The following is a 17,700-nucleotide window of genomic DNA, read 5'->3' on the forward strand; positions in this document are numbered from 1 at the left end:
GACTGGGACCTGGAAGACCAGAGTTTGAATCCCCGCTTGAACATGAAGCTTACTGAGTGGTCTCGGCCAGTCACTCATAGCCTAACCTACCTCACAAGATTGTTGTGGGGATTAAATGTGGAGGGGAAGAACCATGTAAAGCCACCTTGAGCTCTATGGAGAAAAAGCTGGGATATAAATGAATCTGTCAATCAATTAATCAATCAATAATTCAGTGTACACTCAGTGATTTCAGAGGACCTACTCTTTGTATGGCTAACATTGGATATCATCCTGTGATTTATTGTGCGGCATAAGATTTTGTAGACTAGCCATGAGACTGTATAGCAAATTCCAAAGGAAGACTTTATACCAGCTGTAAACTAGACTTCTGATATGTTGATTTTTAGTGAATGCTGGATAAAGTGCTTCTAAATGGCTGCTTATTGTAAACTCAGTGCTGCTCATGCTTGCAAATTTTGTGCAACATCCGTGGCTCATTATATTTCCCCATACCAATTTAATCTAGATGTTCTTTCTTGTCCCAGAACCTCCAGAGTTCTCCTTTCGCCACTTGCTATATTTTCACACTACCATTATTGAACATTATAAGAACTTTTGGAGGGGTAGCCGTGTTTGTTTCTTGCAGCACTTTTAATCAGCATTTAACATGTCTGCAGAAAATCCGATGAGTAAAAAAGAAATGTGGAAACAGGGAATTCTTGCCGCAAAGGGTGTTGGTTTTAGGGATGCTTCTATAAAATTACAATGTTCATTGGGGTGTCTTTATAACTCCCAAATCTATAGCATGATAGTGGTAAGGCTTGCCTGTATGAAATCTGAAATGTACTACACCTCTTCATAATGAAATGTACTGCTTCTGCTGCATTTTGTTGGTATATCTGAATGTACCATTTAATGCAAATTAATCCATGTTGATATTCTGGCACCAGAAAGCCAAACTGCTTCATTTGTCTGTTTCACTCTGTATTCTGATGAACTGTTTTCCAGCATAAGTTTGTGTGGTTTTTTCCCCATCCCAGTCCCAGAAGCTGAGCCTATTGAATATGTCCAGTTTCCTTTCTACCTCAATGGACTGCGCGACACTTCTGACTTTGTGGAAGCTATTGAGAAAGTGAGAGCAATCTGCAATAACTACACCAGCCTCGGGGTTCCCAGCTACCCCAATGGATACCCGTTTCTCTTCTGGGAACAGTATATTGGTCTCCGTCATTGGCTCCTTCTGTCCATCAGCGTGGTTCTGGCGTGTACATTCCTGGTGTGTGCCCTCTTCCTTCTGAACCCTTGGACAGCTGGGATCATTGTAAGTGTTTGCTGAAGCAAAATTCCTTTCAGCATAGCTCTTGCTACAGCCAGGAAGGTTTTGTTTATGTCTGGCTACTGATGGGGTATGCATATTGCATCATTCACGATATATTTATTCAACTTGAGGGGATAGGGTTCATGAAAAAGGTATAAGCCTTAATAACCTTCATCCTTTGGCCTCCTCTATTTGCTTAAAGTTTAAAATAAAAATAAAAGCGTCTAAACTTTTGCCCTCATTCGGATACCTAGAGGAAAAAGAAAGAGAAATTATTAAATGATTTTTTTAAAAGTGTCTAGAGAGCCAAGTGATTTTTGCGTCAAGATTTATTTTTATTTCATTTGGAGCCACTCCTAAGCAATTTATTATTACGTTCTGGACACGGACCTGTTACTTTTTGTTTTGGAAACAAATCTCGCGGACTTCCAAGTAAATAGCTGAAAAATAACAGTTCGCTCTTACGCTAGCTATTGTTGCAAGCGAGTCCCAAGGTTTTCAGGGACCCAAGGCAAGATGCTCCCCAAATTGAAGTCCTTCCTGACATGTCTCTGGAGCTGGTTTCTTTGTAGAGCTCTGGAAGTGTTCACAAGATTTCAGGGCCCAGCATCTGACTGCATCAGTTGCTCTCTGCTTGATCTGAGGAGTCCTGTGCAACTTCCTCAAGGGAGGACCAGTGTGAAAAATTGCCTGCATCCCCAATGTTGGGTTTCATGGGGGAAGAAGAGTGCAAGGCAGGGTTGCAGGGTGTAGGAAAAATAGTCTGATGAATGTAAATTGTATAAACTAGTTTTTTATATGTTCTGGAAAGCGCTGGTGATCTTTCAGTACAAGGGCATTCTTTTTCAAATGGAATGTTGATGTTATGCTGTCTAAACTTTACAAACTTCCCTGTAGCTTATAAAAGGGCAGAGGTAGAAAGCAATTACCAGGTTTTGGTCCTATAGATGTGTGTACAGCAGGTATGTTAAAAGGCAAATGTTTAGTCTGGAGTAGCTTTCAAAAGTCATAGGCAGTGCATGTTATCATTCACGAGTCATTAGCTTATAAAATAATTTATTGCCGTGCCTATAGGGGGTGGAGTTTGCTTTCAGAAAGGGATTTTACCTTTTTAACAGAGTCTTCAGGCTTTCTCCGTCTTCTGTTTCGATGCCTATTTCGTGTTCTCTACCCCCTGCCTCTAATTTTGTTTACGAGGTAGATGAAAGAAGAAAAATAAAAAAGCCTCCCTTTAACTGTTTGCTTTGTCCATGCCAACCCCCCCCCCCAAGTTCTTCAAAGCTAAGAGGCCCTTTGTAACCCGCCCCCCATCAGCTGATTATGGCATTCACTGTTTTCCATGCATTAACTACTCCGGAGTCATCTTCACTTACTTTGTAATTTGGTCAAAAGGTTGTCTGGGTGGGTGGGTGGGTGAGGGGAGCCCACATGCTGTATCTTTCCTTGTGTTAATCACTATACTGGGACTACGTAAGTGGAGGTGGAATACAGGAAAGAAGCGGAGAACGGCCCAAATGATTTCAGGCTGTATTGCCAAACTATAAGTGAAACAAACATGTATACTTTGATTTCCGCCTGCTTCAAAGAAAGCTATTAACTCGTGGTTTCTGAAGAGCCTAGACATTTATTTCAGTAGTTAAGAATAAAAAGTACCAGCAGCTCACCTTTTCATTCTCCCTTTCACTCTCCATTTTCCAGAAGTTTTGGACTACAACTCCCATCATCCCCTGCCAGCTGGCTGTGCTTGTTAATGTAGTCCAAAACATCCGGAAGCCACCAGGTTGGCGGAGGCTGTTCTATATATAAGAGGGAAAGTTGCTAATTGGCATTTGGATCTCTTTAGGTGGTGGTGCTGGCTCTGATGACGGTGGAACTCTTTGGCATGATGGGTCTTATTGGGATAAAACTGAGTGCCGTGCCTGTAGTCATCCTGATTGCTTCTGTTGGAATTGGAGTGGAGTTCACTGTTCACATTGCCTTGGTAAGTGGAAGCCGAATATCTTATTTTGTTCTTTGATAACCCCTTTTTTAAATGCTCCCTCCATGCCAAAAAAGACCTTGCATGTGGACAGCTAGTTTCTCCAAATGGACATTGGAATAGAGCTCTTCCCCGTGTATTGCTAGTTTTCAACTTTAAGGAATTCTTTGATGTGGAGGAATGGGAGCATTCAATCATGTAGACTCCACTCGCATTCTGAAGCAATGCTCTCATAGGGTGATTGTACAGTTGGTTCTTTCTGAGTACAGTTGTACCTCGGGTTACGTCCGCTTCGGCTTACGTATTTTCATGATACGTACTCTGGTAACCCGGAAGTGTTTTTCGGCGCGCAGACGCTTCTGCGCATGTCTGTGCATGCGTAGAAGCGGTCTGCGCAGTTCGCGCATGCGCAGAAGCACGATGTCGCAAAATGGACACTCGGGTTACATACTTTTCGGGGTGTGAACGGCACCCCGGAACGGATCCGGTACGTAACCCGAGGTACCACTGTATTTGAAATACTTTAATAACTTAAAACGCAAATCACACAAAAATTACAAAGCATTAATACACCCAGCTTCTTGCCCTTGTCACCAGAGTTAGATAAGGCCATGCAGGCCTTTGGACTGGTGCCTGGCTTCTGTAACGAATTGTGCACAGGTAAATGAATTGAACCTGAATCTTGACAAGATGGAGATGCTGTGGTTTGGTAGTGCCTGGGTCCAGGAATTAGGCGAATGGCCAGTGCTTGATGGAGTTGCACCCCCCTTGAAGAAACCGGTGCATAGTTTGGGGGTATTTCAGTATTTCACGTTGTCACTGAAGACTTGGATGTATGTAGTGGTGCAGAGTGGTGGTACCCGCAAAGCACTCTGCAAGAACCACACGGGCAAAAAAAACTCACCTGACAACATTGTGACACCAGGTGAATGACCGTGTGGATGGCCCGGCTCACCTCTTAGACTTTGGCTTTGAAAATTAGGGGAGATAATGATCTGGCCTGCCAGGGAAATCCATGTCATCACCCCTATGTGAAGGTAACACCCCCTCCAAGCTGCTCCCCATGCTAGCGTGACCCCACCTGGAGACTGGGCCTTTTTTACTTTGCAGAAAGGGCTGCAGTGCAGGCTCTCCATCCATGGCTTGGGCTAGGGACTTTTCATATTACCTTAGAGGTGTAGGAAGCATCTCTGCCTTAGCAACTTCCAAACCACCAGCACAAAGTAAGAAGTTGTTGCTTATTTATGATTACTTTGTTTTTACTCTAGAGCAGAAGAGAGGCACTTGTGGCATTTTCTGCCTCAGCAGCCAAAACAGCTTGACTAGCTTAGGTACTGCACACCTTGTCTTGGAGGGGTGGTGGGCAGGACCACATTTTTTGTTGCTGCTGCTGCTGCTTCAGGCAGCAAGATGTCTTGGGCTGACTCTGCTGCAGTCACGGGGGGCTTAACCTCCCAGGGAGGGTTGAATTCTAACACCTCTCACTTTACAGATTAAGCCTCCTGATTGATTACAAAATAAATGTCTGCCTTAAGCCTCGTTAGCCAATTATTCATATATGTATAGTAAGAAGAACTGTCAATTGCCAATTGAGGTTGTAGTAGCATCTTTCCTCTCCTCTGGGGACTCCCCCTTAGGAATCCTCATAAGCTGCTCACACTATTCTGATGGCGTGAACTTCATTCTTCCCCAGGCCTTTCTGACTGCCATAGGAGACAAGAACCGCAGGGCTGTCCTTGCCTTAGAACACATGTTTGCACCTGTGTTGGATGGAGCTGTGTCTACGCTGCTCGGTGTATTAATGCTTGCAGGATCCGAGTTTGACTTTATTGTCAGGTAAAACGTGTGTGCACCCTGCCCTCTCCCTTTGCTTAATTAAAGTTAAATGAATGTAGCGGAGCCTCATTTATCTGACTAGGCAAGGGCGCCTATAATGGTGACTGGATAATCTGTAATTTGGTTAAATGGAGCGCTATTTCATTGGGATTAGACTATGATGTTGAGCTGTGTTGGAACAATCCGGTGAGTTTAGGAAGCTGCAAGTGCAAGTCCATCTAGCTCAGAGTTGCCTACACTGACTGGCAGCAGCTGTCCAAGGTTTCAGGTAAGGGATTTTCCCAGCACTGTCTGGAGATGTGCTGGGGAACTTGGATCCTTTTATATGCATAGCACATGATCTGCCACTAAGCTGTGGCCCTTTCCTGATCACATAAGTGAGGTTCCTTTCATGGGAATGCTGTCATGCTTCTCCATTTACCTGCTGCTGCAATGCTGTGCATGATGTGCTTGCTTATGCCATGGTTTCGTTTTTACTCTATTAACTGCGGGTGGCGCTGTGGTCTAAACCACAGAGCCTAGGGCTTGCCAGTCAGAAGGCCGGCGGTTCGAATCCCTGCAACAGGGTGAGCTCCCGTTGCTCGGTCCCAGCTCCTGCCCAACTAGCAGCTCGAAAGCACATCAAAGTGCAAGTAGATAAATAGGTACCTCTCCGGCGGGAAGGTAAACGGCGTTTCCGTGCACTACTCTGGTTCGCCAGAAGCGGCTTAGTCATGCTGGCCACATGACCCGGAAGCTGTCTGCGGACAAACGGCGGCTCCCTCAGCCTTTAGAGCAAGATGAGCGCACAACCCCAGAGTCGTTCGCGACTTTACCCTTTACCTATTAACTGCTAGTTTCAATTTAGTAGCTGTTTCTATTGCAAGTGTACTGGATTTTGTTAATAATTTTTTTTAAAAACTTCCCACTCAGAAAAGGCCTTATGCAGCCTATAGTTTGTTCAACAGCAACATTAAGTTATTCCCAAAGAGTGGTTAGCTGGAGGTGACCTTTAACCTAAGCACTCTTCCAAACTATTTACATGCAGAGTACTTTGAGTGGAGAAGCCTGGAAAACTATAAACATCCTGAAACTGAAACTCTCTTTACCTCACCCCTGCCACTGAAGATTATAGAACAGTTTGGCTGACCAAAATAAAAAGTTCAGGGTAGAATGTGAGCAGGCAGGCACTTATAACATCACGGAATGTAACATAAAATACACAGTGAAGCCTGAAGGCCTTTCTGTCTGAAGCTAAAGGGAGCCTGTTTTCTTGTGGAATTAATTAAGAATGTGAATACAGCAGATAAAAGCATAGAGCACGTTTTTTTTCTTTGGGAGGGAATTTGAGAGGGGTGATGAAATGGATCCTGTTTTGCTCCAAACAGTCTGTGGAAAGTCACTGAGCAGAAAGGCAAAAAAATGTTGTCTATTTTGCAGAATTGCATGGCAAATAAACAAATCAAAAGGGCAAGTTAGTAGGAGCTGAAATTAAGGCAGACAGCAGCTAGATTGATGATGAAGAATAATTAATATAAATACCAAAAAAAGGTGTGTAAGGTTGTAATAAAGGGGAGAACTGCAGTGCTGAAACATATATTATTGTAGTTTCTTACGACTTTATGAAATCATAACCTCTTTCTAATCTGCCTCAACCTATAAACTAGTATACACCTTGTTGCCACCACAACCTCCTCCAGCCCACGATTTCCCTCACCTACTTACCGGTAGTACTCACACCATGCCTCCTGGTGATCCATCCCCAACCCCCCACTTTGAGAAATGACGACTCTACAGATCAGTGAGCAGAGTTTGGCTCATGGAACAAAGTGTTCTTGGGTCTTAACTCCCCACCTCACCCCCACAGCCATCTGCACCCAGTGGCGGAGAGCAGGCAGAGGCGGGCGCGCATCCTGGGGGCATGGCTCCCAGCGCGGGCAGGGGGCAGCCGCGATGGCACTCCGCTGGGATCATGCTTCTGGGGGCGGTGCGCTCCCCCCACACTCCTCTTCCTCCACCCTTTGAAAATCTGCTCTGTGCAGTGTTGGGGGAATTTGTGGAACAGCATGAAAGGTGGAGAAGTGGGCTTCACAGAGAAGGGGTAACTGGCAAAAGGGGTGGGGACGACCCTCTGCTGGATCCAAATGGAAGGATTCCTTCCACAAATACTTTTGAACCCAAACTAGTGTGCTACTGCACTCTCTCTCTCTTGGTGACTGTGTGTGTATATGCATGGTAAAGAACAGCTGGAGAAAGTTTGCAATCCGTCAGGCACTGCTACTGACTGTCCCCATTCATCTCTGTGGGACTTTTGCTCACACTCTGCTCTAAACAAATGGACGTTACTAGCGTTTGGGTGGATTGCAGCTATGGTCTACTTAGGTAAAAAGGATTGTAACACCAGTTTCCAATTGGAATTGAACTTGCAAACCACGTTGAGGTTTTTGTTTTTTAAAAAAACACAAGCAGTGTATAAATTTTATGAAATGAAATAAATGGGTATATTAACACTTTAAACTTTGTCTTTATTCATTTGGCCTTCTCGTCTAACACAACCAGGGTTTAGCTTCCCTGTTGTTGTTTTTAAAAGATGGCTCTCAATTCAATGAGCAACGCTTGGGCCTTGTCTCAAAGCCTGTGGAAGGCACCAGAGTATAACGGCAAGGAGTACCATAGGTTTTTAGCCCAACAGCTCATCCGGGTAGAGCAGGCTTCCTCAAACTCTGCCCTCCAGATGTTTTGAGACTACAGTCCCCATCATCCCTGACCACTGGTCCTGCTAGCTAGGGATCATGGGAGTTGTAGGCCAGAAACATCTGGAGGGCCAAGTTTGAGGAAGCCTGGGGTAGAGCTTTTGTATACTCAAAGTGGTCAGATCTGTAATCGCCCTGTTTATACTAGAGTTAGACTGATGGGATGCAAATGTCTCCAATCCCTCATGTTGATGGTGTGTCCCAGTTAGTTTACATTAGTATAGGACATAGGCTAAGCCAGCTGGATCAGGCCAGTGCCCCATCTAGTTCTTACAGTGGCTGACCAGATGCCCACGGTAAGCTTGCAAGCGGGACGTGACTGCGGCAGCACTCTGTCCAGCTGCAATCCCCAGCAGCCGATTTGCAGAGGTGTACTGTCTTGACAGTGGAGCTAGAACTTAGCAATTGTGGCTAGTAGCCATTGATCCTTCATGATTTGGTTTTTTTTGGTGCTAATGCAGGATAGAAATTCCTACTGTGATAGCATGACAGTTGTAGCTTTGCACGTTAATAAGATTTGATCTGTTTAAACCAGAGACATTGGCAAAGGGGTTGCCCCCTTCTGCTTCTTTCTTCAAACTGTTGCCCAAGACCCAAAGCCTCGAAATCCATTAGCTTTAAAATGCATCTTTCATCTCCCCCCACACCCTATGCTGGATACCAACTAGTAAGGCTTTCCTCTTGCTGGCAGGTTTACCACAGTATTCATGAAGGATACCAGACCTTAGCCCTCAATGGTGGGAAAGGACAACCACTCGTGCACTCTCCTCTTCTTCCATAGTACTTCAGCCTTTATGTTTGAATTGGCTGACACAAAACAAGAGCATTCAGAGATGCTAAATTGTTCAACAAAAGATTAGCCTGCAATGCAGCTCTGCTATTGTAGAGTGCTCTTTCTCAGTACAATGCTCAGGCTTACCATAGAATGCCCTGCATTTTCTTTGCAAAAAGCTGGTTCCTGTGTCTAAAAAGGTTGCAATTTGAGCTATTTGGTAAAACTGGAACTCACAGAATTCAAGGCGGAAAGTTGTGATTAATGAATGGCAAGGGAAAGCCTTACCTGATACACTAGAGATTTAATTAGAGATTCTGCTGTTAGACGCAGAAGCATTTCACAGTGGATTAGCTGCTGGGAGAAGTGGGCTTCTTTTTCCTTCTAGGCTAAATTGTTTAAATTCTACACCCTTCACTTCATTTGTTTGCTTCTGCTGCTTCCCCCCCCCTTTTTTCCTTTTTTGCTAATGGGGGCCCCTTTTCATTGTATTTGTGCTTTCAATCTGTTCAGTCATTCAGTTCGCATTCCATATTTTTGTGTTTGTGTAACACATTCATAAATAACATTACATGCTGCAAGATTTCGATAAATTAACAAGCGTTTTTTTCTTTCTTCCTTCCTTCCCTTTTTGAACTAACACTTTGGGTTGTGGAATGTAGCCTCTCTAATCCAAAAGGTAAAAAGGAAAAAAAGGGGGGAGGGTTTGAAAACCCTGCATACTGACTTTGTACATTAAAGGGGGGGAAATGTTGAGTGTTGGTGTGTTTGTTTAGTAAAATGTGTTTTATATTTTTGTTTACAGTTCTTAATCATATTTTCAGCTTTTTAACACATAGTATGTTGAAATATTCCAGGTATTTCTTTGCTGTTTTGGCAATTTTAACAATCTTGGGTGCTTTGAACGGACTGGTGCTACTCCCCGTTCTCCTTTCCCTTTTCGGACCATATCCTGAGGTCAGTATTGTATTACTTGCAAATTGTGGTTGTTGTTTTCACTGCTACTAATTATTATGATATGTACTTTACACTTGTGCTACTTTTAATAATAATAATAATAATAATAATAATAATAATAATAATAATTTGTACCCCGCCCATCTGGCTGGATTTCCCCAGCCACTCTGGGCGGCTTCCAACAAAAATCAGATACAAAAATATCACACATTAAAAACTTCCCTGAAAAGGGCTGCCTTCAGGTTTTTTTTGAATGTCAGGTAGTTGTTTATCTGTGATGGGAGGGCATTCCACAGGGCGGGCGCCACTACCGAGAAGGCCCTCTGCCTGGTTCCCTGTAGCTTTGCTTCTCGCAGTGAAGGAACCGAAGAAGGCCCTCGGCGCTGAATGATGGGGGTGGAGACGCTCCTTCAGGTATACAGGACCGAGGCCGTTTAGGGCTTTAAAGGTCAGCACCAACACTTGAATTGTGCTCGGAAACGTACTGGGAGCCAATGTAGATCTCTCAGGACCGGTGTTATGTGGTCCCGGCGGCCGCTCCCAGTCACCAGTCTAGCTGCCGCATTCTGGATTAATTGCAGTTTCCGGGTCACCTTCAAAGGTAGCCCCACATAGAGCGCATTGCAGTAGTCCAAGCGGGAGATAACCAGAGCATGCACCACTTTTTAAGTATGTTGCACTGTTATTTGGCAATTTGGTGCAGAAAACAGAATTTTTCATTGCATATACATTTGAGTATCTGAAATCCGATGTGCTTGTGCAAATCTAACTTCTTTAACTGTTTTGTGCCAAAAAGCAGTCTGGTATAGTTGCTGACCTCAAGAGCATGACATATTTCTCGCAATATCACAACAGAACACCAAGAAACAGTACTACCAAAGCTCAGAAACCATAAACTACAAGTATGGGAAGTGAGATATCCCCAAATTTAATTTGCATCTATTATTGGGTGCCACAATCTGGTCACTCTTGTGGAGCTCCTTGTGGGCAGATGCTTCTCTTTTCTTCTTTATGGGCAAGGGAATGCTGTGGTATGCGTTACAAGAAAACACCTGTACCATACATTTAAAGTACTCTTACACCACTTAAAAAGTCATGGCTTCTTCCAAAGAAGCCTAGGATCTGCAGTTTGTAAAGGGTGCTGAGAGTTGTAAGGAGACCTCCATTTCCCTCATTGTTGTTGTTTAGTCATTTAGTCGTGTCCGACTCTTCATGACCCCATGGACCAGAGCACACCAGGCACTCCTATCTTCCACTGCCTCCCGCAGTTTGATCAAACTCATGTTGGTAGCTTCGAGAACACTCTCCAACCCTCTCGTCCTCTGTCGTCCCCGTCTCCTTGTGCCCTCAAACCTATCCCAACATCAGGGTCTTTTCCAGGGAGTCGTCTCTTCTCATGAGGTGGCCAAAGTATTGGAGCCTCAGCTTCAGGATCTGTCCTTCCAGTGAGGGCTGATTTCCTTCAGAATAGCTCGGTTTGGTGGTCTTGCATTCCATGGCACTCTCAAGAGACTCCTCCAGCACCATAATTCAAAAAGCATCAATTCTTCGGCGATCAGCCTTCTTTATCATTTCCCTCAGAGAACTGTAATTCCTAGAGTGGCTTAACAACCAATCCTTCTTCACAAGGGTATTCTGGAAATACCCTGCTCTGTGAGGGGAGTTGGGATCTCCTAACAGCAACTCTCAGCCTTAACATTTACGGTTCCTGGGGTTAGTTTGAGGAAGCCACAATTGTTAAAAGTGGTATAATAGTGCAGGTTTGGCTGAGATCCCCACATGTGTGTGTAGCATTCCAAAACAGAAAGCAAACCCTTGTGCCAGTGCTAGGAATGTCTGTATAATTATTTATTACATTTCCATCCCACCTTGCGCTGTCCAAAGAGCTCAAGGGGCCCACCATACCTGATCCTCACAGCAACCCCCTTGAGGTAGGTTAGGCAAGGTCAATCAGTGAGCTTCATAGCTGTGGGGGGTGGGGATTTGAACCCTGGTCTCCCAGTATAACACACTGGCATTCATTCAAGCTGATCACCCCCCGATAGAGTGCTTGTGAGCAGGATTTAGGCCTGTTGCAAGCAAGCCTGTACGTGCCCCATAGCTGTAAGCAGCTCCTGTCGCCACCACCCATTGCTTCCTCTGTCACAAGGCACCATGACAGTTTATCATGCATTCAGGCAAGGGCAGGTAGAGGTGGCTTTTGGTGGTTCCAGGCCCCCCAGCCAAGTGTCCAGTTGACTTGACACTCTGCACATAATTCCCAGTGAGAAAAGGGCTCCTGGAAGACCTCTTCAGTAGAAATTGTGTGTGCTGGGTCATTTGTCCCAGGCCAATTCCTGGCGGCTGTCGCTTCCCTGTCCCAAAATGAGTTGGGAAGGGGGAAGCTGTGGCAGGCCCCTTGTGAGCAACTGCAATGAAAGTTTGCGATGCCCTTGGGCCTTTGTATGTGTTTAAATAGTCCCTTTTGGGCTCGTGCCTCCTTGAGGCAGACAGCTTTGGATCATGCATGTGGAGTCATGAATTCTGTGCTAAATTAACGCAAGTTAAACAGATTTGTCCATTTCATTCAATTTGCATGTTTGTTTTCGCGATCAGTATTGTACCATTCCCTCCACACACCCCCACCCTAAGAATTGGTTTGCCCTCAGCCAAGAACAGTTCGTGCGATATGGGGTGGAGGACATAATGTAGATATTTTGCAACACACTATGGCACAATTAAAAATCTCTATTTTGTGTACCCACCTACCAAACCTCAGATGGCAGAGGGACCCTGATCAAGTCTCTTATGCTGATCGTGCATTGATAGTTACGTGTGGAAGGAGGGAATCCTTAGGGTACTCTGGTCCCTGGCCATTTAGGGCTTTAAAACTTAAGATGCTATGTACTAGACTTGGAAATCAATTGGTAATGTAGATTAGAATAAAAAAATCAGTTTAAGACACAGTTTGATAAAAGGTATTAAATGCAGACATGTTTCATGCAACTGCATTCTTTGATATCAGAAACATTTTTAAAATGGGAGCAGTTTTACTGTAGTTCATCTCCGAACTGATGTAAGCTTATCTCACCCAAGTAAAGTTATTTTCACCAGATGCTTCTACTGACACCCACTAAGAGTTTTTAAAACCATCATTCCTAGGTTTCCCCAGTCGATGGAAGGAGCAGGTTACCTACGCCATCTTCTGAGCCTCCCCCAAGCATTGTGAGGTTCACCATACCACCTGGCCATGCACAGAACGGGTCAGATTCTTCTGATTCTGAGTACAGTTCTCAGACCACGGTATCTGGAATCAGTGAGGAGCTCCATCAGTATGAGTCCACTCAAAGATCTGGTGCCCCGGTCCGCCAAGTAATTGTTGAAGCAACTGAAAATCCAGTATTTGCCAGGTCCACTGTAAGTAACCCAAATCTCTGTTTCTCTTTTCCAGCTATCTTGTATAATCCTAAAATTCCATTCCTTAACTAGTTTGACAGGTGCTGCAACATAGATGTAGATCCACATTTCTCAGATTGGTGTGTGTCTTAGGGTAGAGTCTGGTCTGAAACTTCAAGCCTGTGACAGTAAGATATCCAGGCTGATCTCCCAAAAACATGTGACCATAATTTAGGGAAGATTCATTTTCCTACATGCACACACACACACACACACACACACACCAGTGCCCAGTTTCTTTTTTGGAGTTGTAGACTTGAGAAACATTTTAAAAGTGAATCACCGCTTGCACAGGGATAGTCAGAGACATTCATATTACCAAAGGTGCCCTTTTTATACTAGCCACGGTTATGGAAATGGCCGCAGCAGCTTGTTCACACTAAAGTTTATCTACACTGTTGCATACCTGGGCACATGATTTCAAGGAGAACATAAATGCTGCATTTCTGAAAATTATCCCTTAATTTTTGGCTCTACTTGATGGGAACCTCAAAAGCATTTCAGGAAAGAAAGGGAAGTGTTGGTGCCAATTCAGTACTAAAAAAGAAAATGTAGGCATCGTTCTTTGTATCACAATTTTTTCCCCTATTTGCAGATTTTTGGGATATGGGGATGAATTTGATACAGCATTGGTAATATTGCCTCTTTTGACAGAAGGGCAAGTTTGTAATCTGGCAGGTTCTCTCACATCCACTAAGGTATCCTTGGTGAAATTAATAATGTAAAAATAGGTTGGCTTGGAAAAAAGAAAGCAAATCCTACCAGAGCAAAGAATGGCACATTCCGTAAACCATCAGTTTTTGGTTTTTGTTTTTAATTTCCAACTCTACAATATCTTTATTTCATTTAATTGTTATAATATGGCGTATGTGCTCTAAGGTAAGCAGAAGATACAGTGTAAATTATTACACTGATAAAATTCCTGTTTTCCATTCTGTGTCTATCTCATTCTGTTTTTGTGACTTCCCTCCACCACAACACAACATCCTTTAATATATTTTGAACTTGTCATTGAGTTATATATATATTAGTTACGTTGGCCCCCAGAACAATCTTGCAATAATTTTTTTCCACTCCTTTGCGAACTTAGTTCATGCATATCAATAAATTTGTTTTGCAACAATGTTTTGTCATATATTCTTCTAAACAGTTCCACTCCTTCTTAAGTTTTTGATTCGACTGAAATCTAATGGCTGCTGTCATTTTAGCCAACTCTATGAATTCACATAATTTGTTTAACCAATCCTCTGTTGAGGGGATCAGTCTTTTGCCCCTTCAAGTAGCTTAGCCACCATGTTCTTTTAGGTTGTGGAGGAGTGTCATGGGGCAGCTACCAGTGCCAGTGTGGTGTAGTGGTTAAGAGCGGTAGACTCGTAATCTGGGGAACCTGGTTCGTGTCTCCACTCCTCCACATGCAGCTGCTGGGTGACCTTGGGCTAGTCACACTTCTTTGAAGTCTCTCAGCCCCACTCACCTCACAGAGTGTTTGTTGCGGGGGAGGAAGGGAAAGGAGAATGTTAGCCGCTTTGAGACTCCTTTGGGTAGTGAAAAGCAGGATATCAAATCCAAACTCCTCCTCCTCCTCTTCTTCTTCTTCTTCTTCTTCTTCTTCTTCTTCTTCTTCTTCTTCTTCTTCATTTGTTGCCATAGGCCTTATTAAAGATTTCTGTGCCCCATTTCCTTCCCAGGTGGTTCAGCCGGATACAAGGTATTATCAGCCAAGCCCAAGATCACAGGCTTACCAAGAGTCTGGACCCCAGCAAACCTGGCATCAAAATAAGCAGCCCAAAAGAGAACCAAGGGTAGGACTCCGGCCACCCCCTTACCGGCCGCGCAGGGATGCTTTTGAAACGTCTACTGATGGGCACTCCTGCCCTAGTAACAGGGACTGCTCTAGCCAGAGAGCTCGTTCTCAGAACAACAGAAACGCAGCCTTCACTGCCACGGGCACTTCGGTGCCTGCGTACGGCCAGCCTATCACTACTGTGACTGCCTCAGCGTCAGTGACTGTCGCTGTGCACCCTCCTATGCACGGCCACAATACTCGCGGAGGAGGCTTTCCATCCTACGAGGGATACCACGAAAGCGACCATGGACAATTTGAGGACCCTCACGTGCCTTTTAATGTCCGGTGTGAGAGGAGGAACTCTAAAGTAGAAGTAATAGAAGTGCAAGATGTTGAATGTGAAGAGAGGACTCGTGGCAACAGCTCGGATTAAGGTAAGGGGTCTCTGCCTCCGCGGATTCAAGCTGCAGATCTAGAATCCCAGGAGAACTTTTCCATGTGTAGAAAATGATTGTGCAATTTGTGTGGTGATAAGAAATCAGAAGGCTGTTCTACACAGGCGCATGATAATTTTTAGGGTTATGTCATATAATGGCATGACGAATCGCATGATTGTGTACATGATGGTATCTGAAGAAGTGTGCATGCACACGAAAGCTCATACCAAGAACAAACTTAGTTGGTCTCTAAGGTGCTACTGGAAGGATTTTTTTTCTTTTCTTTTTTTTACTATGGCAGACCAACACGGCTACCTACCTGTAACTGTATACTTCTTGGTTGCTGGAAATTCCTTGTCTGTGGAGAGCTAGAATATTGGGGGAAAGGCTTCTCAGATATTCTATCAAATGTGGTAGCTTTCAATAGACAAGGAATCTTTAATGTGGGGGAACAGTCAATCATGCTATCCAACACCTAAAGTGCTACAGTCCCAGAAAGGTAGTAAACTTTGTGTTTCCGCCTCTATTTTCAGCTGGCCATGCTTTCTCATTTATGTTTATGTGCAGACACAACCTTAGGGAGGACAAAGAAGCAGTAGAAATATAGAACGGGAAAGAAGATGGAAGAAAAGTTTTCACTATTAGAGATTTTAATGGTGGAAAAACTAAACTTGAGAGACTTTACTTTGGTCTTTATTATTGCTTCTGTTAGGGACATCTAAGAAAAGCTAGGATATGCATAGTTTAGTGTAACCTGCCTTAGAATAAGTACACAGACTCAATTGCCTGTGATTTCCTTTCTTCTGTAAGATTCTAGGGGTAGTGAACTCAGAAAAACGCAGAATCCAGATATGAAAAGATGTTCATTTAGTTCAGATGTTGGTGCTAACTTGACAAAAGCTGAGACCCACATCTGCCCGTTGTGATTGTGAACCTGGGCAAAAAGCACATCATGCTAGACATCCAGAAATGGAAAAAACTAAGAATTAACAAGGCCCTTTAAAAAAAAAGGACCTGTTTAAACCATTTGGCCACAGGAAGTCACTGACATGGCTGGGAAAAGAACATAGGCCTCATGGCTTTTAATTGCAGAACTTGTCAGATGGCTTGGGGCTGAGGTGATTTATTTATCTTTGCTGAACTTTAGGTGAACAGTGGGGCTCCTTTTTTTGTCTCTATTTGTACAGGGAAATAACTGAAGCAAAGAAGAGGCCAAAGATGGGAAACCTCCTCTTTCCAGAACTGCTTGAAGAGAAACTGCTTGAAGTTATGGAGACGGACAATGCTGCATCAGGGCAACAGTTCACCATTACTGTAACCTATTGTATTATTTTGTGAAATATTTCTATAAATATTTAAAAGATGTACACATATGTAATATACAAGAGAAACCGTGTAAAGTAGTATAATCTGGAGTTTTTTTTTGACTCCTGTTTAACGGAGTGGGGACTGTTTTGTTTGTGCTCTGTTTGTACATTGATCTCTGTGCCACAACTAAGCTTAATCTAGTCGTAAATTTCAGCATATGTTTGCTGCTGCTTAAAATATTGTATAATTTACATGTATAATTCTATGCAAATATTGCTAATGTATTAGGGTTTGTTTGTGTGTTTGTTTGTTTTGTAAAGGTACATATGTGTGTGTGCGTGTGTTAAAGTATTTTTTAAAAATTCCATATCACAGCCCTGTGGTAGTGATATGTTTCTGTTAACTTTCAAACACGCTATGCGTGATAATTTTTTTCTTTTTCTGTTTTTCCCCTTTTTTAAAAAAAAACAACCAAGCAGATATGAAGAGCAGTGTGTTTAACCTTGATAAGTGTAGCTGGGGGGGGGTTGTTTTTGTGTGGGGTGTGTGTGTGTGTGTAGTTGTATGCTGTAGTTACTTTATGGAGCACCAACTATTTGGAATTTCCATCACATGCCCCACTGAAATTCTTCTTGTGTGTTCAAGTATATGGTTCTTGTGCTGTGCTAATCCAATGGGTCGTGTACAAGAGATTTTCTTAGAAGTGTGTGCTTACTGTGACCTTGAAAACCAACCCATGGTAGCTAAGGCTCCAATCTTGCACATGTGTACTTATGAGTAGGTTCCAGTGAAATTAGTGGGACTTCCGTGAGAGTTATTCAACCTGAAATCAAGTTAGTCTTGACTGACGGAGTTCATTGATTTCAATGGTCTGCTCTGGGTATGTATGCAACCACATGTAGAATTGCACCTAACTTTCTAAAAAAAAAAAAAAAACAACTAAGGAAAATATTCTAAGAGCTTAACAGCTGCTACTGACATTCATCAAATAACAGAGATAAAGGAGAAGCGTGGACAGACTGGGATTAGCATTTGTGGGTTCTAGTTCCTGTTGTACCACATTTGATTTTAGGCAAACTACTTAATCTGCCCATACCTCTTTGCTCATATGTACTATGGTTAGAATTGTGTCTCTCAACAGTGATGAAGGTTTTCATCC

General features: G+C 43.5%; 1 protein-coding gene across 1 annotated transcript in view; it reads left to right on the top strand.

Annotated features, from left to right (window-relative positions):
* The window catches only part of PTCH1 (patched 1), a 92,755-nt gene extending 75,730 nt beyond the window's left edge, over positions 1 to 17,025 (top strand). Inside the window, exons 18-24 of the mRNA XM_033164665.1 lie at positions 1,023 to 1,303; positions 3,144 to 3,281; positions 4,972 to 5,114; positions 9,476 to 9,575; positions 12,717 to 12,971; positions 14,699 to 15,230; positions 16,421 to 17,025. Of these exons, the coding sequence (XP_033020556.1) occupies positions 1,023 to 1,303; positions 3,144 to 3,281; positions 4,972 to 5,114; positions 9,476 to 9,575; positions 12,717 to 12,971; positions 14,699 to 15,229 (1,448 nt within the window). The 3' untranslated portion in view covers position 15,230; positions 16,421 to 17,025. The remainder of the gene's footprint in view (positions 1 to 1,022; positions 1,304 to 3,143; positions 3,282 to 4,971; positions 5,115 to 9,475; positions 9,576 to 12,716; positions 12,972 to 14,698; positions 15,231 to 16,420) is intronic.
* Positions 17,026 to 17,700: the final 675 nt, after the last annotated feature.

This window comes from Lacerta agilis, chromosome 11 (genome assembly GCF_009819535.1).
Source record: "Lacerta agilis isolate rLacAgi1 chromosome 11, rLacAgi1.pri, whole genome shotgun sequence".
Lineage (NCBI taxonomy): Eukaryota > Metazoa > Chordata > Lepidosauria > Squamata > Lacertidae > Lacerta > Lacerta agilis.